This window comes from Hippocampus comes, unplaced genomic scaffold (assembly GCF_001891065.2).
Source record: "Hippocampus comes isolate QL1 unplaced genomic scaffold, H_comes_QL1_v1.1 scaffold182, whole genome shotgun sequence".
NCBI lineage: Eukaryota > Metazoa > Chordata > Actinopteri > Syngnathiformes > Syngnathidae > Hippocampus > Hippocampus comes.
The window spans coordinates 377,259-398,792 of NW_017805335.1; the positions used below are offsets into that span (position 1 = coordinate 377,259).

At 43.1% G+C, this 21,534-nt stretch overlaps 2 protein-coding genes across 6 annotated transcripts in view; both read left to right on the forward strand.

Annotated features, from left to right (window-relative positions):
• Nucleotides 1-32: 32 nt before the first annotated feature.
• haus5 (HAUS augmin-like complex, subunit 5) lies at nucleotides 33-7,490 on the forward strand. Of its 4 annotated transcripts, none has more exons than XM_019871690.1 (20): nucleotides 33-335; nucleotides 449-550; nucleotides 637-699; nucleotides 888-920; nucleotides 1,415-1,439; nucleotides 1,518-1,650; nucleotides 1,749-1,908; nucleotides 2,017-2,113; nucleotides 2,630-2,715; nucleotides 2,818-2,872; nucleotides 2,955-3,082; nucleotides 3,173-3,251; nucleotides 3,756-3,910; nucleotides 4,013-4,175; nucleotides 4,249-4,329; nucleotides 4,417-4,562; nucleotides 5,124-5,220; nucleotides 5,487-5,625; nucleotides 5,735-5,867; nucleotides 6,390-7,490. In XM_019871690.1, the coding sequence occupies exons 2-20, from the start codon at nucleotides 453-455 to the stop codon at nucleotides 6,484-6,486; spliced, it is 1,968 nt and encodes a 655-aa protein (XP_019727249.1). In that variant the 5' UTR covers nucleotides 33-335; nucleotides 449-452; the 3' UTR covers nucleotides 6,487-7,490. The 4 variants fall into 4 exon arrangements, with proteins under 4 accessions (XP_019727249.1, XP_019727246.1, XP_019727247.1 ...); XM_019871688.1 differs by having other exon boundaries at nucleotides 34-335; nucleotides 452-550; XM_019871691.1 differs by having other exon boundaries at nucleotides 34-328; nucleotides 452-550.
• A 295-nt stretch (nucleotides 7,491-7,785) lies between these two features.
• sin3b (SIN3 transcription regulator family member B) overlaps nucleotides 7,786-21,534 on the forward strand; it is a 17,050-nt gene continuing 3,301 nt past the window's right edge. Inside the window, exons 1-17 of one of the 2 annotated variants that reach the window (XM_019871685.1) lie at nucleotides 7,786-8,321; nucleotides 9,363-9,469; nucleotides 9,669-9,822; nucleotides 11,721-12,089; nucleotides 12,222-12,377; nucleotides 12,557-12,685; nucleotides 12,776-12,865; nucleotides 13,393-13,511; nucleotides 14,256-14,469; nucleotides 14,598-14,714; nucleotides 15,649-15,887; nucleotides 16,440-16,623; nucleotides 17,531-18,428; nucleotides 18,974-19,143; nucleotides 19,227-19,400; nucleotides 20,330-20,422; nucleotides 20,507-20,601. In XM_019871685.1, coding sequence (XP_019727244.1) covers nucleotides 8,211-8,321; nucleotides 9,363-9,469; nucleotides 9,669-9,822; nucleotides 11,721-12,089; nucleotides 12,222-12,377; nucleotides 12,557-12,685; nucleotides 12,776-12,865; nucleotides 13,393-13,511; nucleotides 14,256-14,469; nucleotides 14,598-14,714; nucleotides 15,649-15,887; nucleotides 16,440-16,623; nucleotides 17,531-18,428; nucleotides 18,974-19,143; nucleotides 19,227-19,400; nucleotides 20,330-20,422; nucleotides 20,507-20,601 — 3,419 coding nt within the window. In that variant the 5' untranslated portion in view covers nucleotides 7,786-8,210. Of the gene's footprint in view, nucleotides 8,322-8,701; nucleotides 9,192-9,362; nucleotides 9,470-9,668; nucleotides 9,823-11,720; nucleotides 12,090-12,221; nucleotides 12,378-12,556; nucleotides 12,686-12,775; nucleotides 12,866-13,392; nucleotides 13,512-14,255; nucleotides 14,470-14,597; nucleotides 14,715-15,648; nucleotides 15,888-16,439; nucleotides 16,624-17,530; nucleotides 18,429-18,973; nucleotides 19,144-19,226; nucleotides 19,401-20,329; nucleotides 20,423-20,506; nucleotides 20,602-21,534 lie in introns of those variants that run through there. The other variant, XM_019871686.1, reaches the window with a different exon arrangement.

The window sequence follows — 21,534 nt, forward strand, 5'->3', positions numbered from 1 at the left end:
AAATATTTCTGCTTTGTGTTGCGTTAAATGTTTTTTTATATAAATATATTTCGATTTTTTTAACCCTCATTCGCAACGTAAAATGTAACATGATATAAACGTAAAATGTGATTCTCATTTTGTTAAACGGAATTGTAATGGTTAAATAAAGTTGTTGAGAGCGGGGAAAAAAAGCATGGGCGGGGCTTTGTCACGTGACCTGTTCTTACCATAAGTAGCAGTAATATTGAACGGGCGGGAAGTTCGAAGTTCAGCGAATTCTTCAAATTTAAAAATAATTCTTTCAATAAATAATCCGCTTTCTCGTGTGTATTGTGTTTGCCGCAAAGAAGTACGTAAGTACGAACACACAGTCAATCAGTTCATTCCAACCAGTGACTACGATTTGCTAGTCGGTGGTTAGCTTGTGTTTCCAGCCAGCTCGCTTGAATTTCATTGCGATGTCAAGCAGGATGGCGGACAAACATCTTGTGCAGGATTTGAAACTTTGGGCGACGGAGGAGTTCAATTTTCCCCCAGAGAGTCTTCCGCCGGACTCCTACTTGAAAACGTCAGTGTCAGTATTTTCTTATTGATCGCATACTGTCACAGCAGATTTGAACACATCAACCGTTTACCGCTTATGTTACTTTCCAGACTTTGTGCTGGGAGAGGAAGGTCCATTTGGAAGTATATCATCAATCACGTTTTTCAACAAAGGTTTGTCTTAAAAATGTCAAGTTCAGTTAACATGGCATGGTTCACATGATAATGTGACATGTGAAGTGTTAGCATGTTACATATCATGTGATATTTAATTTTTTTTGGTGGGGCGGGTGGGAGGGATTATGGCAGCAATACGCTTCCATAGTTTACAACTGATCTCATTCATGTTTTATCTTTTCTAGAACTGTGAAGCTCAGGCGAGGCAATCTTCAGTGGTATCCTTTTGTCTCTGAATAATTGCTTGACAGTGTCCCTTAAATAACCAGGTAACTTGTTTGTTCCCCCGTGAGACAACTTTGGATATGTTTTTGAATAACTCATGAGAATCCCTGAAAAATGCCTTTTACGCTCTATTGTGTATTTTGGCACACACCTCTTGCATACCTTCGGTGCAGGATTCACTGCCTTGCTCAAAGGCACTTAGACAATAGTCAGGAAGCATGCTAGCCTCTCTCCAATGTCTAATTGTCATTTATTTTTGTTGCAACGGGACTGAAACTCTCAGCTTCCGGTGAAGTAACCACCCAGTCACCGTAATTATATACAGAATGAGCTTTGCTTTGTTGTTTTGTTATTGAGTCATGTTTACTTTCTCTGTATTTATTTTTTTATTTTCAGTTTTCCAATTTCTGTCAAAAGAATTATAGTTATACATACATTGCTGTTGTGTTAATGTTCTTGAGTTGTATTCTTTGACAACTTCAAAAAGGTACAAAATGCTTCAAGACAATGAGGTAGGTCACAATAAGTTTTGTTGTCGTCTCCTCAGGAGCATCCCAGATGTTCATTTTCATGTTGTTTTGTGGGCGCAGGCGAAGCAGCGTGAGGGCCAGAGCGTGGCTGCTAAAAAGAGCGAGCTTCAGAGCAAGATTGAGCAACTCAGAAGAGAGATTGGTCACTTGGACTCTGAGATCAGAGCAACTGAGGAACAGCTGGCCACGCGAGGTCACTACATTACGTTACAACACCACCAAAGTGTATCTGGATATGAAGAGCTTAAACTTCCCATTCTGGATCCCTGCCCCTCCCTCCTTCTTCCACAGAGCGGTCCATCAGTTCTACCTGGGCTCAGGTGGAGGACAATCAACACAGGAATTTCCTTCTCCAGGCCTTCAAGCAGAGCTGCGTGTCAGGTCGCAAGATGCTGTCAAGTGACATTCAAGAGATCAATGGCCACTGTCAGGATCTGGAGCAGATGGCCAGGTAAGGCTGAAATTATCTTGAGAAAAGTGTCACCATGTGCACTCACTCGTGTGATCCATCAGTTTTGTTTGTTTGTTTTTTTTAAACTTTCAATGTTCTACATTGCAGGAGAGCAGAGATTGAGGTGGTGTTTGAGAATCAGCTTTCAAACAACTGTGATGTTGACACACTGCTCTTCAAATCTCCAGTGGAAGCACAAGTCCTGGTCAGAACCTCTAAACAATTCATTATTAGTTTTAATTTTATTTAGCACAGACAAATTCAAAATAACATTACAACACAATTAGATGTACACACTGGACTCCTTTTGGGACACCGTTAGATCAAATGCAAACGATGTTTCACAAAAAGCTACCTTTATAAAGATAGTGCTTAGATCTTAAGATCTTATCTTATTTTCACCGAGGATTAAAAATAAAAATTAATCAAGTACTACAAACATAAATCAAACATCCCGTTGCCTAGAAATGACATGCCTTGTTTACTGATCAATAAAATATTTTCCCCCTATGTTGCTGATCCACAAAAAAATTGATCCATGACCTAGTTTAGGTCCAGACCCAAGTTTGTGAAAGGGACATGGGATAAATAAATAAATAACATTCCGTCTTTTAATGGTTTTGATTTATTTAAGTGTTTTTCTAGTATTCCATTTAATAGGATCTATGTGTGTACTTCAGCTTGGCAATGTATCAACTAATGACATCATGTTTTTCATTAGCGTCAAGTGAGAAAACTGTGTAACGACAGAGTCCATTTTTATCAGTCTTTACAAGAGAGTGAATTGAAAACGGCAGACTTTGGACGGTAGGAGCCTCATCTTATATTGCTCATTTAAAAAAAAAGTATTTTCAACTGCTATTCACGACTTGGTTGATTCTTTTTTTTTTTTCTTCCCCCCCATTGCAGTATGACGGGTGGGCAAAGGTCTGCTGTGTTTCAGTACTGGTTAAGTGCTGTTGTGGTTGGTATTTTAAAACTATACGTGAACATGGATTAACACGTGTTAACATGAAATAAACTCAATTGCTTTTTTATGTGTGTAGAAACTGATGGATGTTTACCCACCAAAACACGTCCTCGCTGCTTTGCAACATTTGGCTTCCGAAGAGCAGAAGGCACTGGAGGCGAAAGTCTCCTCTCTGGATGTCACTCAGGATGTGAAAGCTCTTGGGTATGCAAAGCAATAAGTTCACGTTAAAGTATTTGAGTTTATTTGAAAGAGTTTTCTGGTGTGGCTTATTATTTTCTGTTTTTATGATAGGTTCCGTTATGAAAGCAATCTTCTCCTCGACATATCGGCAGAAGACGATGACGACTTGCCGCCTGAGGCCCTCTTACAGGTTGTTCTTATAAACACGATTAATAACAACAGTCTTAACCCGACTTACGAGTGACTTGACTTCCAAGAGTGTAAGATATGAGCCGTCGCTTGGCCAATTTTGTGAATGTGTTAATTTATTTTATGCCTACAAAAATTTTCATTACAAGCGCTCATGCAACGGTGGTAGCAAACTTGAAAATAAGCAGCAGTTTGGCAGAAAGTGACCAATTTGCATCTATGTTGGTGATTTATAAAACTTTGAAAAACTTATTTGACAGAATACAACAATACTCACAGACATATCATCTATAGATAGCTGGATATGGCCATTTTTTTGTTGTTATTATTCGGCGGCACGGTGGATTAATTGCATTTCTATTCATTTCAATGGGAAAAGATGATTTGAGCTAAAAGTTTTTGAAGTGAAGACCACGGTCAAGGAACAAGTTCAACTCTTATGTACATGCACCACTATCTTCATATTTTGCGATGCATAGATTAAGTGCGATTTATATGATTGCAGACTGCAAGGCAAGAAGTAAAGGAGCATTTTGATGAATTATCCCAGACTCACTCCAGAGTGCAGCAACTCCACATCCAGCTCTTGGCTTGCAGGCAACAGGCTGAACAGAAGGTGTCGAGCCTTGTTGATGACCCCAAAAATGACGCATTGGCACTGTAAGTCCACTGCGCAGAATTCTTGTCATACCAGCACAAAAGCCAAGTTGGAGATTGTTTAATAAGTGAATTTATTGTTGATTTCCTGTTTATTGTGTGTAGGTCAGTTTTGGATTTGGAGCTTCAGTGTGTGATGAAGGCTGCAGCCAGGGATCATATTCGAGAGTGGTGCATCCAGGTTGACCAGGATGCCAGAGGCCAACAGGAGGCGCTCCGCAAACTTCGCAGCCAGCGGCAGACCATTGTGGACTTCAGACAACAAGTGGTGAGGCTCGGTGGACAATGTTGAGATTTGCCCTTTTGGATATCATTCAACTCGTGTTGCTGCGTCTGGTCAGGTCCAAAGACAGGAACAGATTACAAGTCTGATTAAAGAAAATTCGTCAGCTAAGACTGAATTGATCCGGATGCATGAGGAGGTATCTTCTCCCTCTTTGATGCCCCACTTCAAAAAATGTTCAAAATGGACAAATCATCAATGATCAATCTCACTGTCCTCGTTTTAGCTACAGAATTTTCTGAAGAGCAAGTTGTTGCCCCAGTGCCAAGATGTCACCGCTGCTGCCAACAGTATAAGGAACTCAATCTCAAAGGAAGTTAAACAGATGGGCACCATTTCGCTTCAAGCTCTGGATCGGAGGACTGTTGATGGGTAAAATCTTGTTGTTCGGCATTTGACGACGTTTACATGACAACGACCATGAACACCGTGTCACGCACCTGCAATATTTATATGACACTGTTATGTGTCACACAGTGTGTGCGAGAATCGTGCAATTTTTCCTCCTTAAGCTTGTTTGGACATAAAAATATCATCAGAAAGTGACTCCATATTACCAGTGTGAGCTCAAGCATCATCCACTCATTTTTCTATAGTGCTTGTCCTTGACAGGGGGTAGAACTATCATTCCCACTCACATTCACATGGAAGGGCAGTTTAAAATCTTCAGGTAACCTAACATTCCTGCTTTTGGCAAGTGTGAGAAAACCCTCGCCACTCCACACACGAAAGCCCAAACGGAGATCACAAATCCCGTAGCTCAGAAATGTGAGGCAAATGTGCTAACCTCTTTAACGCCGAGTTGGTCACTCAAGTCAATCATCATTTAGAATTCAACTTCATCATTTACAAGCCAACTTCTGACTTGTTGATGAAGTGGTGACAACTTCTGAATCCAACGCAGTCAACCTCTTTGCATTTTTACCACTTCAGAATCCAGAGAATTCCGTCATCGTGGCTGTCCATCCATCGCTTGCAGTCGCCGACCTTCAGCAGCCTGTGTCAGAACATGGCGTTCCCTCTCTACAGGGTGAGTGCATAACACTTCCATCTGTTGTGACCAAAGCGTGACCAACTTTTTCTTCTACGCAGCACAGCGTTCTGTAGTTTGGATTCATGAGTCAGCGGTTTACAGTCTGACTCAAAAATCAAAACTTGTGGTTTTGTGTTTTGATTGTTCGGTTCAGATCAAGGCAGACTTTAACATAAACAAGTACAACCCCCCGACCCCGCGCCGCTATTTGTGTGCAGATTTTACAGTGTTTCTGTAATTCCATTTCATCATTTTTCATCAAGGCTCCAGAAGAGTTGTGTGCCCAGGCGTACTGCGGCCAGCTCGAGCAGCGTTTTCTCTCTCAGTTACTACAACTTCACTCTACCACCCTGCGGAAGTCCGAGGAGGAGGCGGCGGATCTACTTGCATCCGATCACAACGGTAATTAAAATAAAGCATTTTTTGGGACACGGACAATGTACACGTTTTGTTTTGAAAAAATTATTTTGAATTGCATTGTAATGATTTGTTTTCCTCTTGTATTTTGAAGCCTTGCTGTCCAGAGTCAAAGAGGAAGATAAAAAACTTTTGAAGTCTTTGGTGCCAAGGGCCAGAATTCTTACCCAAAAATGTGCAGAAGGTCTTTCTTATGGAGACAAGGTTCAAATGGCCATTTCTGACTGGTGAGACACATTGCTAGACATCGACTGAATACTCCGGAGAGCTTAGGTTCAGCCATTACGCCTGTCAACTATACAACGGGTCACCAACATAGTTGAAACTGAGAGCTGCTTTTTCGTACTGATGAATTCCAAACATTTTGTTCTACTTATGTGGTTCTTGTGGGCTACTTGCATTTTGGTGACCCCTCTTCACCAGCATTGCATATCCAGCATCTCTCTGGTAACACATTTGACTTTGTATTTTCTGAAATTGTTTTACAGTTCAGTGGATGAATACACAGCAGACTGAAGAAAAAAAATATTTCATGAGCCAACATTAAAAACATTCCGATTGATTGATTGTTTTAGGCTCTAACTTGATGCACAATGGAGTGAAGCAGTGTTTGATTGGAGATTAAAATGAATGTATGAACCAGAATCATATAAACCATTTCTTTGCATTGTCGTATGTTGTCATGTTGTGTGTTTGCTGCATTCCTTTAACTTCTTTGTTTGTGTCTTTGTGTGGGTTCACACCCGTAGGTGGGATCAGCCAGCCCAGCATGTCCTACCTGATGTCCAAAAGAGAGGATTGACTTTTCAACAGTGGCGAGAGAGGTGGAATCTAGCCAAAGCCTAGATTAGCTGTGTCTAAACTACAGCCCGGGGGCCATTTGCAGCCTGCCATCCATTTTTCAGCGGCCTGCGACACATCCTAAAAATTACATTTGACATGGCCCACAAGGCTAGTTAACAAAAAAAATGTGGAAATTTTAAGAGTGAGAAGAGAGGACGCTGTATAGCGTTTGTAGATATACAAATGACAATTTAGGATTAAAATTAGACAATTTCTCTTCAAAGCACAGTTTCAAACAAAGATTCAATTTTAGAAGCAAAAATTATTTCTTTCTCTTTGTGCTCTGTGTCCTGGTCTGACTTATGAACATTGTGCATCAATCCATCCATTTTCAACACCACTTATTCTGAACAGGGTCACTTGAGTTCAGCTGACTTCAGGCAGAAGGTGGAGTACACCGCACATATAGAGACGAACAGCCATTCAGACCTCCATCCCCCTGTCTTTGAGTGCGATCTGATCTCACGCTGCCTGCTCACAAGTTAAGCGAATGAACCACGACACTATCAGCGACCTGTACATTAATGATCCTCAAGTTACTGTTTAAAAAATGGTGAGCCGACTCCAGTTTTAGTTCTGAGTGTGGAGATGTGTTCTGTTGCTGTTTAGTGCAGGGGTGGATCTAGTGTAATGGGATGCATGGTCGAAGTCATCCAAAAATTTTGAAAAATCCTATACTCTGTGCCTTATCACTTATAACAGAAAGCTGTTATGTTGCAGTTTTTCAAAATAACCAGAATATATTTAAACCGCAAGTAATTTCTTGTTTAAGTTGGTTTAATATATTTCAAAGGATTTCCAAGGGGCCCCTGCATCCTTGTTTTTCTGTGTTTCCTTCAAATAAAGGAAAGTTTGAACACCCCTGCTGAAGATAGCATTTTAAAGTGGCTGACAGAGTTGGTTTAAAAAAAATGCACAAGAGGTCGTAATTCTGACATTAGACGTTTCCTCAACGGTTGTTCTGTCTCTGTTGTATATGTTGTGCTAATAAATATACGTTGATCGTTTGCCCTTGTCTTTCTAGAAATGTCATGCTGTTCTGATGAACGTTTGCAACCCTGTGTTATTTACGCATACGATACGAAGTTTATCCTTGCTGTTGATTGTAAACCCTGGTCGGTGTAGTTTAGTGATCGGTTAGTTGTTTAACTTGGGCTGTAGTGGTTGTAAATGTGTATAGGCTGTGATTTTTCATGAAGTAACACAGCTCCTTTGTAGCAGTGAAGAGGGAGTGAAGCTTTCTCATTCTTGTGAATTCAGCTCCTCCCATAGTGGCGCATGCGCACTGGCATTCTTCACTCCCTTATTTTTTCTCTCACTGGACTCTGGCTTCCGGACGCTGAGACACAGCGCTGCCGCCGAATTTAAAGAGACAGGCGATAGTTATTTTAAACGCGATAAACGGTAACCATTGTCCCTCGGCTTTTTTTCCCCACCTCAGATGCATCTTGACTCCGCTCGTTCAATTCGACGATGTTTCGCTAAAGTCTAGTCGGGTAGCAGCCTGTCTGTCATCTTCCTCCACTCGGCTGGATTTTCCGTCCGTTAGCGCCGTGCTGAGCGAGACTGCCCGAGCCAGGCAAAGTAGGGCTGCTTTGCTCGCTGGCTCGTTGGTGGCAGGCTGGCTCCCCGACCGAGAGGACGCTTTGTCGGCTAGCCAACCCGCCGAAGCGACACCGGAGATTCCCTTGCAAGTTGGGCTCCCACAGCCTCCCTTCGCCGGGCTCATGGCGAAGATCCAAGCGCACAGCACGGCGAAACAAATCAACCAAATTCAAGACAAGCCTTTCGTTATAACACAAAAGCAAGTGCAGCAGCAACACTTCCAGAAGCTCAAGGTAAGAAGACAAACAGCAAAGGGGGAGGAAAAGTCCCCTCAGAGTCACAACCATTTTGTTTTATTACACCGGGCTTGCCTTGTTTGAGGCACCGAACGTCGAGACGAGTGAAAGCGTAGTTGGTTAAACCCGCGGAGCTCACTGGCCTATGAAAAGTAATTCATTTTTAACAGCACAACATTGATATTTAAGATTAAATGTGGGAAGTGTATTTTGTATAAACTGGCGTCACAAGTGACAGTCGAGTGACACAGTTTGCGCTACTTTCTCATTTCACTATGTCATTGGCGGCCACGGCGAGCAAATGTGAACTCGAAAAAAAGCTCGCTTGTGGGAAGTTCCTCCTTGTTCTCTTTTTCAGCCACCCTGAACAAAGTGGAGGACGTCAGTCAGGCTAGCCGAGAGGCTACTCCACTTGATTAGCAGCTTCTTAACACGTTTATTCGTTTTGCAGTGTTCGCATTTTTTCCGCCATGAGGTGGTTAAAATGGGCGACGAATAAACCTCGAGTGTCAAAATGTGCATGCGTGTGTAGGTGTTCGCGGAGTTATTATCGTCATTTGACTGGCTAATGCTAACACCAGTAGCCCTGCAAATATATCTGACAATGCTTTGTGCGAACATACAGAATTTCATCGTAACCTAATCCCAAACTTGCTTCTTGCGAATAAAGAAAGGCACGAAACAGTGAACAAAAGCCTCCTGGCGTGTTTTGGTAGCCACGCATTCATTCATTTATTTATTTATTTTCTTGCTGTACACCGCGTACAGCTGTTTACTTGAGTATTTGTTGGTAGAGATTACGGATTGGTAAATATGCCGTTTTCGACACATGTGCAAGTACCGTTGAGGACATTCTTCTGTGCATTTGTGTGTGTTCGCGTACAATTTGTCGCGGTCAGTTGCTTATTGAGCTAAATATGATGCGTACGCTGTTGAACTGCAGCAGAGCTGATTCAGCATCCTGCTTCGTTATTTGACCATGCCAAAATGCTTCTGTGATGTGCATAATGCTCCAAATGCTCTCGGCGTGTGTTGCAGGTTGAAGATGCCTTGTCGTACCTGGACCAGGTTAAAATACGTTTCGCTAACGACCCTGGCATATACAACAAGTTTCTCGACATCATGAAAGAGTTCAAGTCTCAGAGGTATTTCCCATCTATCTACGTCTCTGCATCTACTTAAAATGTAATTGCTCGGGATTGTGATGTTTGTCTACAGGACTTTATTGCAATGCTTACATTTGAGTTAGCTCAACATTTAAACAGAATTATGAGTTAGTGTTTTAATCACTGATTTGATTGCTATTGTGTTTGTTTGTTTTACCCCCTTTGTTCTTTTCTCTAGCATTGACACTCCAGGAGTAATAAACCGAGTGTCACAACTTTTCCATGGGCACCCCGACTTAGTATTGGGCTTCAATGCCTTCCTCCCACCTGGGTATCGGATAGAGGTCCCAAAGAATGGAATTGCCTTCCTTCAGTCACCTTTCTCCACACAGGTGAGACTGTAGCCACTTTCTTACTGCATTCCTGGTAAATTGGCGCTCCAGAGGCTATAATTAGATGTGTGGCCACATCAGTAAGACAGTGACAATCGCTTTCTACACAAGTGGTGTGGGGTAGTGAGTGCATCCATTCATCCATTTTCTATACGGCTTATCCTCTTCAGGGTCGCAGGGATCTGGGGCCCATCCCGGCTGGCATCATGCAAATAGCAGACTATACCCTAAAGTGGTTGCTTGCCAGTTACAGGGGACACACACAAATTCACATCTTCACTGATTGGGAACTGAACCCACGTGACCTGCAAGTAAATCAGGCATATGTACCATTACACCATCAGTAACATAGAAAATGAGTCTGTGTTCAGGTTTTGCTGTTTTTAACAGACTGTGGGGGGATGGGGCTGCTGAATCCCAGAGGCTCAAAGGCAGACGGTTGCCTGTCCGGTCCACTCTGGCCCATTGCATTCTAAAGGGGTTCCTTGCGTTTCTACGAATGACACATGAACACCGGGTCGTTTTGGAGTATGTTAGTGGTCTTGGCAGACTCAATTCGATGAAGCTAACTCAGCTGTGCTCGGCTTTAGAGTCAGTGATAAATGATTGATAGCATTAGTTTTGTGTCAACACCTAAATCACAAATCCATTTCTACCAAATCATGGAAAATAGTCCATTATTCGCATACATAGACTGCACAGTGGGCTTGCATATGCTCTCTCACTCTCGCTCACTCTTGCACTCACTCACTCACTCACTCACTCACTCACTCACTCACTCACTCACTCACTCACAAACGTTCAATATCAAGCGTTATAAACAGCAATGCCACGGCTGGCATTGTCGCTAAATTAAACACATGGCTCAGCTTGAGAAGATTTGTAGGCAGCAAGTGTAAGATGCTGTGGAATGCAGCGGTTCCCATCACCTAACAGACTGCCTCCAAGTTGGTCCACCGTTTTCTGAAATGTCACAGTTAGTTGCATCCACCCATTTTTAACTACAACCGAATAGATTTCTCATCCAGGCTTTGACTGCCATGGCAAATGTTTTGACAATTTAAAAATCTCTCCAGACATTCACAGCAATCTCAGCCTGTCACATCACTGTTGTGCTGCTGTACGTATGACATTGACCCAAATAATTATGAAATGGAAGAACAGAGCACTGAGGGAGAAAAATTGTTATTGAAAAGTTGTACAGAAATACTTTCTTTGATTTATTACATGCAGCACAAACATGTGCAATCTCTAGAAAAATAAGCAGGCCATTGACATCTTCTTTTAAGTGTGTGATATAGTTTGCAGTACAGTATCAAATAAAATTCTACACCCTTGCCAGAATTTCTAGGCGGAGCTGAGGTGTTGAAGTGTTCCGGTTTGGTAGCCTCAGTGTTACATCTCTACTTTTTTCACTGGAGCGGTTCACAAGCCAAGTGTAAAGCGGTTGCAATGAAACCTCCAAATCTGAGACCATGGTACACAGTCGGAAAAGGGTGGAATGCCCTCTACTGGTCGGGGATGAGATCCTGCCCCAACTTTCGGAACTTTCAAGTTTCTTGGGGTCTTGTTCAGGAGTGAGGGCAAGATGGAATGTGAGATCGACAGGCGGATCGATGCAGCGGTTACCGTGATGTGAACTCTATCATTCTGTCGTGGCAAGGAAGGAGCTGAACTGAAAGGTTTTTGATTCATTTTAGAGATTATTGGCCTTTTTGGAAACAATTAGTAGTCGGGGGTAAAGTATCTCAAGTGTTAAAATCAAATGCTTAAAATTGTGTCCACTATCTGGGCAATCTTTCACTGGCACGTAATTTTGTCCAAGTTGGATGTAACATTCTTCTCGACTGTAACACAGCCTGTGAGATTACTTGGATTTAAATTTGTCCTCTATTCAGGTGTCACCCGGCCAACAAGGGAAGATTGTCACCACCTCCGCTGTGACATCAACCTCGGGTGCTGCGTGCGCCACCACCTCTGAAGCCGGACCAGCACACACCAGTGACGTGAAGTCGGGCTCAGCAGAGTCCCTATCTTCCTCAACTTCTGCAGCCGGGGCCCTGGAAAATCCCAGCAGACTGTCCCTTCCCTTGGCAAGCAGAGAGAGTCAGAATCAGACTGCCAGCTCGTCGGTGTCCCCGCCTGCCTCGGAGACCAGCCCGGTCGAGTTCGATAGTGCCATCAGCTACGTAAACAAGATTAAAAATCGCTTTCTGGACCACCCAGAGATTTACAGAGCCTTCCTAGAGATTCTTCACACTTATCAGGTAGTACTTTGTTTGAGAACTCCACCGCATTGTGCTGTTTAAGTTGCTAGTCATGCCTATGCTGTGGCCTTTTCTCCTTCACGCTGATTAATGTGCATTTTGGTAATACTTTCACTGCCTTCCACCTTCCAGAAGGAGCAGCTGGAGGTGAAGGAGAGCCGGGGCAATCGAGGTACCAGCGGGATGACTGAGGATGAGGTTTTTTCCAAAGTTGCCAGCCTTTTTAAGGGACAAGAGGACCTGCTGGCCGAGTTTGGTCAATTCCTGCCTGATGCCAAGAGATCGCTGGTCAGTAGAAAAGGCGCGACATGAGCCTGCCCACTTCGATTCCCTCGCTTATTCTTCAAAATGTCATGCTGATAACATTATCTTCTTAATAAGAATCTTAACGCGTAGCATTCATATGAATCTATTGTAGTTAATTGAGACCCAGCCCAGTGATACATGATCTAATGTATTGTCAATAGTTCACCGGGAACTCACTGACGGGAGCAAAAGAGCAGCTGAAAAGACCAGAGGATGACGACTTGATAACCAAACAGAACAAAAAGAGGCCCAGACCTATTCTCCTGCCGCACATGTCTCCACTACTCAAGGTAACGCACTGGAGTAGTTTACTACTTGTTTAACATCAATGTAGGCCTACACTTCAGAATATCTCGACATGACTGTTTTTCCCTCTCAAGAAAAAAATGAAGTATTCCTGTACCAAAGACCAGTCCATCGCTTCAGTTGGCAAGCATGGAGTCTTGCGAGAGTTTTCCTTCTTTGATAAGGTGAGGAATCTTTTACCTTTTTCCATGGTAGATTAGTCCTGTGTTTGGTACAGGATCGATAGCATCCATACCTGTCAACTCATACGGTTTAGCCATAGTTCATACGGATTTTGTGGTGAATCTTACGTATATGGCCATATCGCACAAATCATACGGATTCTAAAATTTCCGTTTTTTTTTTTTTTCCCCTAACAGGTAGTTCCGTTTGCTTTTGCCCAGAATGGTGCTAGTCGACTCGAATGCTTTCATTTCCGGTAACTTTCCAGTAAATCACGTGGTTCCTAGTTGAAAACAGCACAGTATTTATTGCATACTTCGGTAGTGTACAAGCAAGTTCTACAAGGAAACAAATATATCATTCATATTTCGTGGGTTTTTTTTCTGCCGTTATTTTGACATATAAAATGCTTTGGTATGTTATAAGGATTTTTTGCTCTTTATAAGGATTTTTTTGGTAGTTTATACAGGTTGGCGCTCCGAAAAGTTGACAGGTATGAGCATCTCTGCCAATGTGATTCATTCCTCAGGTTCGCCGCCTGTTTAAAAGCCAGGAAGTGTATGAGAACTTCCTGCGCTGCATTGCCTTGTTCAACCAGGAGGTGGTATCAGGAGCTGAGCTACTCCAGCTGGTCACTCCTTTCCTGGGGTAAGTAGGAAGTGGAAAATGACCTATAGGTCTACTTCAAAAATGCACCATATCATAACATTAATGAGAAAATATTTTGTTATAGTGGAGAATGTTGTCCGACATTTTTTAAATTCTAAAATGCAATTTACTGCAGCTCATCCTCCATGAAGTGCTCTACAAAGATGAGGAATTTTTCAAAGTTCTTTTTCACATGCCTGTGGTCAAGCCAATCTCATATCTAAAAATTAAAATCTACGATGTCACTCTTTGACGTCAAGCACTTCTTTGTGTTCTGAATCACGGTTAAAGCGCTATGAGAATCTGTTTGAAAATCAAAGTGAGACGAGAAAGATGTCACCTCATTTTCTGTTTTCAGAGTGACAACCCTCATAGCTTAGTGTTAGTGGGATTTTTATGAGTCTGTACTTCTCGGTATAGAGAGTTTTGTGGGGTCTCACGAAGATTGCTCTGAACTGTTCGATTTGCATCTTTCTCTCTGATGAGCATATAATGGGAGCATAAGTCTGAGGTCATCAATTACTGCCACACGAGGGAAAAGCAAATCACAACAAAAAAAATGTAAAGCTGTCACAGAAACATATGGGTCATGCATTACTGTATAATAGTAAAAAGCAATATATGACTCCCATTACAGTAAATTGCCTAACAATATGAGGAAGAAGGGGGGATGGGGGGGGGGAAGTAAACAGTATCCGAAATCCTGATATTTGTCACTCATGATTGAATCCAAATGCTTTCCAGGAAGTTTCCTGAAGTGTACACACAGTTCAAGTCCTTCTTGGGAGACAAAGAGCTCTCTCATGCCATGTCGGGGCTGTCGGATCGCTACATGGAGGGAGGAGGAGGCAGGGAGGTGGATTATGCCTCTTGCAAACGCCTGGGCTCCAGCTACAGAGCGCTGCCCAAGACCTACCAGCAGCCTAAATGCAGTGGGCGCACCGCCTTATGTAAAGAGGTGTGTGTCCTCCCCTTCCTATTCAGTTGCTGTTGCAATATGTGATTGACAAATAAATGCATGGTACGCACCAAACAATTCTCTGCACAGACAACCTTGCAACTTATGCTATGCACTGATGTGTTTAGGTGTTAAATGACACCTGGGTGTCATTCCCCTCCTGGTCAGAGGACTCCACCTTCGTCAGCTCCAAAAAGACTCCTTATGAGGAGCAGCTGCACCGCTGTGAGGATGAACGATTTGAGGTACTACATAGATGATCATATGTTTTTAATTGTGTGAACCTTTACAGTAATTAGAGACCGTGTAAGCTATCAACGTCATGCACACGGAACGGTCATTCGCGGCGGTTAGGGATCTAACGCCTATCATGTATCATAAAGAATTGAGATGAATGGACTCCTCCCCCTAAAGATTTGGGGAGATTTAATTTACAAAAAACGAGACCAAGAACAGACTCAGAACTTGGACTCGCACCAAAAATCCCTGTTCCTGACTCATGTTGATCGTACAACATGCCACAAGAAGGATTTACTATTTACAGGACCAAAAGTCATAATAACCGACCATGATTCAGCCTTTGGCCACATTGCGACACAATTCTAAAGGTAAGGAATTTTAAACTAAAAACAAAAACATTTCCGTTGTTCGAAGCAGAAGTTTCTAATCCGACCGGAACTCATTTGCGATCATCAACATGATTTGGGAATGGGGATTTTGGCTTTGAGTCCAAGCTCCATTTTTAAGAAACACAAGTCGCAGGACCACCCGAACTATGAAAAAACAAGTGACATTTATAGTCTGAAAAATATTGAAATTGCCTCATTAGTAATTACAGATTAACAACAAAAACCTTAAATATACCCCAGACTATGACACCCAATACTTTATAATTTCAAACTCATTTTACAAAATTATCTGTTTAAAATAAATATACCGATGATTTCATTATAAAAAAAAAAATTGCACCGAAGTGTGAGGAAGCTGACGTGTATGTCGCCACTTTGCAACTTGTAAAAATGTCTTTTACTGCCATTAGCCAACCTATTTCATATTTGACTTTGTGATGCATAGATACTCTGTTTTCTGTGATTCGCAAATCAGCGTGTGTTCTTTGTACACACTTTGAATGAAGGCAGCTTTCATGAAAATATTTTATTTTCTAAATCTTCCCACTAGTTGGATGTGGTTCTGGAAACCAACCTAGCCACCATCCGAGTGCTCGAGAGCGTCCAGAAGAAGCTGTTGCGTCTCTCGCCCGAGGACCAGGATCGCTTCCGGCTAGATGACTGCCTAGGCGGCACCTCCGAGGTCATCCAGCGCCGCGCTGTGTATCGAATTTATGGTGACAAAGCCCCTGAGATCATCGAGGGGCTTAAACGAAGCCCGGCCACGGCAGTGCCTGTGGTGCTCAAAAGGTTAGAGCTCTTTTTTTTCTCTTTTTAATTGTCAAATATACCAGAAACAGCTGTCTTGAAAATTAATTGAGGTGTTTTACAGTCAATGCACACCGCATTCACATGGGCAGTAATGAGTAATAAGCCTTATACTGCAATACCGAAATTGATCCTCCGTTTTGATTGGTGCTGTAAAAAAGCAATCTATTTCTAACTGCACCCGGCAATGTTGTGCCCCTCTCATGTGTAGTATCTAAATGTAAGACACAGTTCTTGTGTGATGCAGTACGGTCATACACTGCAAAAGTACTGCCTCAATAAAATAAAAATTGTTGAATTTAATACATCTGATAGACTCAGTTGAAGCTGGGTGTCTTCGTCTTTGTACAGGCGGAGTGACTGATTAAAGTTCTTATTAGACCAGGCATGTGTGCCTAATGTTATGGCTGTTGAGTATGTATTATGTATATATGGGTATGTTAAACTTCAATTGAAAGGCTGCTGTCCAAACCGACTGGGGCTCACATTACCATACTCAAGAGTTTCCAATTGAACCTGCATTGTGATTCACAGGTTGAAAGCCAAGGAAGAGGAGTGGAGAGAGGCCCAGCAGGGTTTTAACAAGATCTGGAGGGAGCAGTATGAGAAGGCCTACCTCAAGTCCCTGGACCACCAAGGAGTCAACTTCAAACAGAATGACATGAAGGCTCTGCGCTCAAAGAGTCTCCTCAATGAGATTGAAAGTGTCTACGATGAGGTAAATGCGTTTTTAATTTTTTTTCCCCCTTTCTTTCAACTACTTGCATCAATCAGCAACTGGACACGTTGAGAGTGTGATATCGTAATTAATATTATTCATACATATTTTGTGCAACGTACAGCCTCACAAATAACACAGAGGTAATTGAGTCTCAATAGGAAAGTCTGGCTAAGAAAGAGTAGTCTTTTTGTCCAGCGGCTCCAATGATGAGCACTCAGATTCAATGTTTTTGCTTGCTATTGCGGTTATAACATATTAAACATGTTAACGTTTACCGTCTGTTACTCCCATTTACACCCATGCGTTATTGTGTTACCAACTTGTCCTGTTTTCGGAGGCCAGCAGCATAATTTGCCTGAAAGTCATTTTTGAATTTTGTATGAGTAATTTTGTACGTGTAATGCATTTGAGGCAGCTGCTGTGTGTTTGACCAAACAAAGATTCTCATCCCTCGAGATTGCTGAATTCCTTCACCTTGGCATAATATACACAGAAAACAAAAGAATGAGCCTTTCATAATTCCCGCAATGGGCAAATCGAGGCTTTTTAGCAGCAAAGTGGAACGTAGCATCACACAAGAATAATATTCATCCATCCAACCATTTTCTAATCCGCTTATCCTCACGAGGGTCGCGGGCATGCTGCAGCCTATCCCAGCTGTCTTTGGGAAGTAGGCGGGGTACACCCCTGAACTGGTTGCCAGCCAATCGCAGAGAATAATATTCAAGAATCCAAATTGTCAGGCAATGAGACTGAATGATGAGACTACAAAAAGCAAATCAACTTCTCTCTTCTTATATTTCTGCTTGGCAAAATAGCTTCACGTAATGCTCATTTAGGGATAAATATTGCTGTGAGGGTTGATCCAGCCTGTTTAAAGCTCTTCTTCATGCTTGTGTTTTAGCGACAGGAGCAGAGCACAGAAGAGGGAGGGGTAGGCCAGCAGGCCCGCAACGGCTCCAGTGCGCCGTCGGCCAGCGAGCCTCACATGGTGTTTACGTATGAGGACAAACAGGTCCTGGAGGACGCCGCCGCACTCATCATCTACCACGTCAAACGCCAGCCCGCCATTCACAAAGACGACAAGGACCACATCAAGCGCATCATCCAGCACTTCGTCCCTGACTTGTTCTTCTCGCGCCGCGGTGAGCTCAGCGACACGGAAGACTGGACTGACGAGGAAGCGGACCCTGAGGACGGAGGAGAACGAGGAGCGAGCGGGGCAGCGTCAGCAATGACGGCAACTGCAGCAGCACCACAACCACCACCAACAACAACAACAAATGCTAACACTTGTGATGCAGCCGGAGCAGCAGCAACCAGTAGTCAGTCTCAAGCTCAACCAGCCCAAGGTCAAGCCCCTGCTCAAAACCAGCAGCAACTAAACAACGAATCCAGAAGAAGGCGCTGCAGCCCGTCCCAACCACCCGACACAGAGGCTTGCGGCCCTCCTGGCAGCACCAGTCAAACGTTGACCACCACCACCACATCTATCCCTGGATCCACACCCATGGAGGCCAGTTCGGGCGCCACTGCTGAGAAGGTGGACCTGCGTGACCCCGAAGCAGAGCACCTGAAGGATCTGGACGATGTCTACAACCTGTTCTTCGTCAACAACAACTGGTACTTCTTCCTGCGGCTGCACCAGACTCTGTGCTCGCGCTTGCTGCGGGTGTATCGGCAGGCCGAGCGGCAGCTGCTGGAGCACCGCGCCGAGCAGAGCAGGGAGCGGCTGCTCGTGGCCGAAGGGAGGCGGGAAAAGGCATGCGACCTTGCCATGGAGCTGCGTCTCAAACAGCCAAGTAAGTTATGAGCATATCTATTTTTTTGGGTGGGCGGTACTCCGCTTTTTCACACATTAAAAAGCATGTTTGTTAAATTAATGGAAGATTCTCAATTGTCCATAGGACAATTCGAAATGTGGGACGAAGCCCATGCAAACATGGGAGAACATAAGCATTATGCTAGAGCCACAATTTCAACCCGGGACCTCTCAGATTGTTAGACAGAGGTGCTAACCACTTTTGCGCCATCCAGTCCTACTTTCACGCCTTCACTTTAATTCGACTGCGGACCAAATGGTAGACTGCATCGTCCAAGGCAAAAATGCCCTTGCAATGTTCAGAAGTTTCCCTACTTATGAACAAAAACATCAATTAAAGAACGTGACTTCCTTTGTATCGATAACTACGGTACAAATACATGCCCTTCTACAGGATGATATTACACTTACTGATCCCTAGTTGAAACTACAGGTGATGCAAACATTTGCTGATGTCGCATACTTGTGTGTGTGTGTGTGTGTGTGTGTGTGTGTGTGTGTGTGCGTGCGTGCGTGCGTGCGCAGGTGAGGTGGAGTTAGAAGAGTACTATCCGGCCTTCTTGGACATGGTTCGCAGCCTGCTGGACGGCAACCTTGACTCGACTCAGTACGAGGACACACTGCGGGAGATGTTCACCATTCACGCCTACATCGGCTTTACCATCGACAAGGTCATCAACAATATCATCCGGCAGGTAGGCCAAGTCGCACATACTGCACTCTTACTATCGGTGGGATGCTCTCCACATCTTAACATGAACTCTTTATGCGAGTCTAGCTCCAGCACCTGGTGAGCGACGAGGTGTGTCTGCAAGTGGTCGATCTGTATCTGGCTGAGAGGAAGAGGGGCGCTGCCGGGGGGAACCTGTCTTCCCAGTGCGTGCGAGCCGCCTGGGAGACAAGCTACCAGTGGAAGGCTGAGAGAGCCATGGCTGAGGAGAACTGTTTCAAGGTCAGAGTTGATCAGAACGGAATATATTCTAACAAAGGCATAATAGCAGAAATGTTGAAAAAGCACTTGACCGCATCATTGTACAGCTGTACCCGATGTAGTGACCTGCAGAGGGCTCTATGCACATACCATCTTGACATCATATCCGTTGTGGATAATGGCGTTTACCTATTTCCAGTTTGGTGAAATATGACAGCCTTGTACTCATAGGCCCTGTCAACTGCTGAGTATGAGCTTTCAAGGGGTTACATTAAGCATTAAAATGAATGTTTGTCCGATTTAATCATGCATTTTATACAATATGCATACACACGTGATTGGAAGCTTTTTCAAACCGGTGAAATTGTGTATTCCAAATGTAGGATTTATTTTTAGTTCATGGATGTCTTTTTCACACTCTAAATTGTCCCTCGTTGTGGGTGTGAGTGCGGATGGTTATTCGTCTGTGTGCTCTGCGATTGGCTGGCAACCAGTTCAGGCCGTACCCCGCCTACTGCGCAAAGATGGCTGGAATAGGCTCCATCACGCCTACGACCCTTGTGAGGATATGTGGATTAGAAAATGGATAGATGGCAACGTAAGATGGCAGCCCTCTGGCTTCAGCTTCGAGGAGCCAATTATTAGTCCAGTCATTTATGTGTCTGTTGAAGTTCCATATCTGGCTGCGGCCTTCCTGTGTGGAATTTACATGTTCTCCCCGTACTTGTGTGCGTTTTTCCTGAGTACTCTGTGGCTTCCTCCCACATTCCAAAAACGGTAGTTTGTTTCTACACGATGTGCTTCGCGATTCTAATGAGGATAAGCAGTGAAGAAAATGGGTGGATGTAGTTCTTTATTCACTGGGGAACGTTTAATGGCTCTAACTTCTTCTCATTCCATTTTTACAAAACTGAAGCAAATGGTTTGATATCTGCCTTTTACTCCATCAGGTGATGTTTATTCAAAACAAGGGTCACGTGACAATGACCATTGAGTTGCAGGACACTGAGGAGGCCCAGACTGATGACCCCTTGGACATTCAAGTAAATGGATTAGATACATTTTTAAAGCATAACATCAAGGCGTGTGATTGGTCCAATGAAATCATGTCATTTATGTTATTTCAGTGCTTGTCCAGCTACATGGAGCAGTTTGTTGGAACTGAGTCTAGTCTGTGTTCACAAGCAGACGGCTACTTTTTCAAACCCGTCTTTCTTCCACGGTAAGCCACTTCAACTCACACTTGTTCGGTTTTATACTTGGTGACATTTCAGACACAATCTGTTCTCGTATGCTGGTTGACCATAGATTTTTTTCCCCCAATGTTTTGAAGGCATTTTTTCCCTTTTATAAAATAATGGAAAAGTCTCAATCTCTTCCAAGGACACATAGTTACCATCATAAAACCTTTATTAACTCTACAGGCAATGTTTGAGGTACACAGAAGAAGAGATTTCACATTGTTAACTGTCATTCAAGTGAAAAAAATTAAATAACCCCAGGGATTTATAAAGACACAATCTGTTCTCGTATGCTGGTTGACCATAGATTTTTTTCCCCCAATGTTTTGAAGGCATTTTTTCCCTTTTATAAAATAATGGAAAAGTCTCAATCTCTTCCAAGGACACATAGTTACCATCATAAAACCTTTATTAACTCTACAGGCAATGTTTGAGGTACACAGAAGAAGAGATTTCACATTGTTAACTGTCATTCAAGTGAAAAAAATTAAATAACCCCAGGGATTTATAAGAGGTAAAAATAATAAAATAATGCAGAGATGAAAGTCCTCCGGATTTTCCCGGAATTCCGGGTTTTTCAAATTTTTATGAAAATTTCTCCGGAGAATTGAGGAAAATTTGCATAATCCGGATATTTGTTGACAACATTGAACGAAGACGCGTTTGAGTTCGTTGTATTGCTTTCACGAGCTTAGCCATATTGAGGCACTAACACTAGTAACAGTAAAGAGATTTTTGTTTGTGTAATAACGACAGAAGGCATAATGGCGTTTGACTAATGGTTTAGTAGAACGAATGGCAACTCGCAACAACAGTAGCAAGCGTCATTTTGCCTCTTGGGTTATACCATCTCAACTAGAACGTGGGGGATAGTCCCCAAACAATTTTCGTCTCTTTATAAACACACCCGCTAA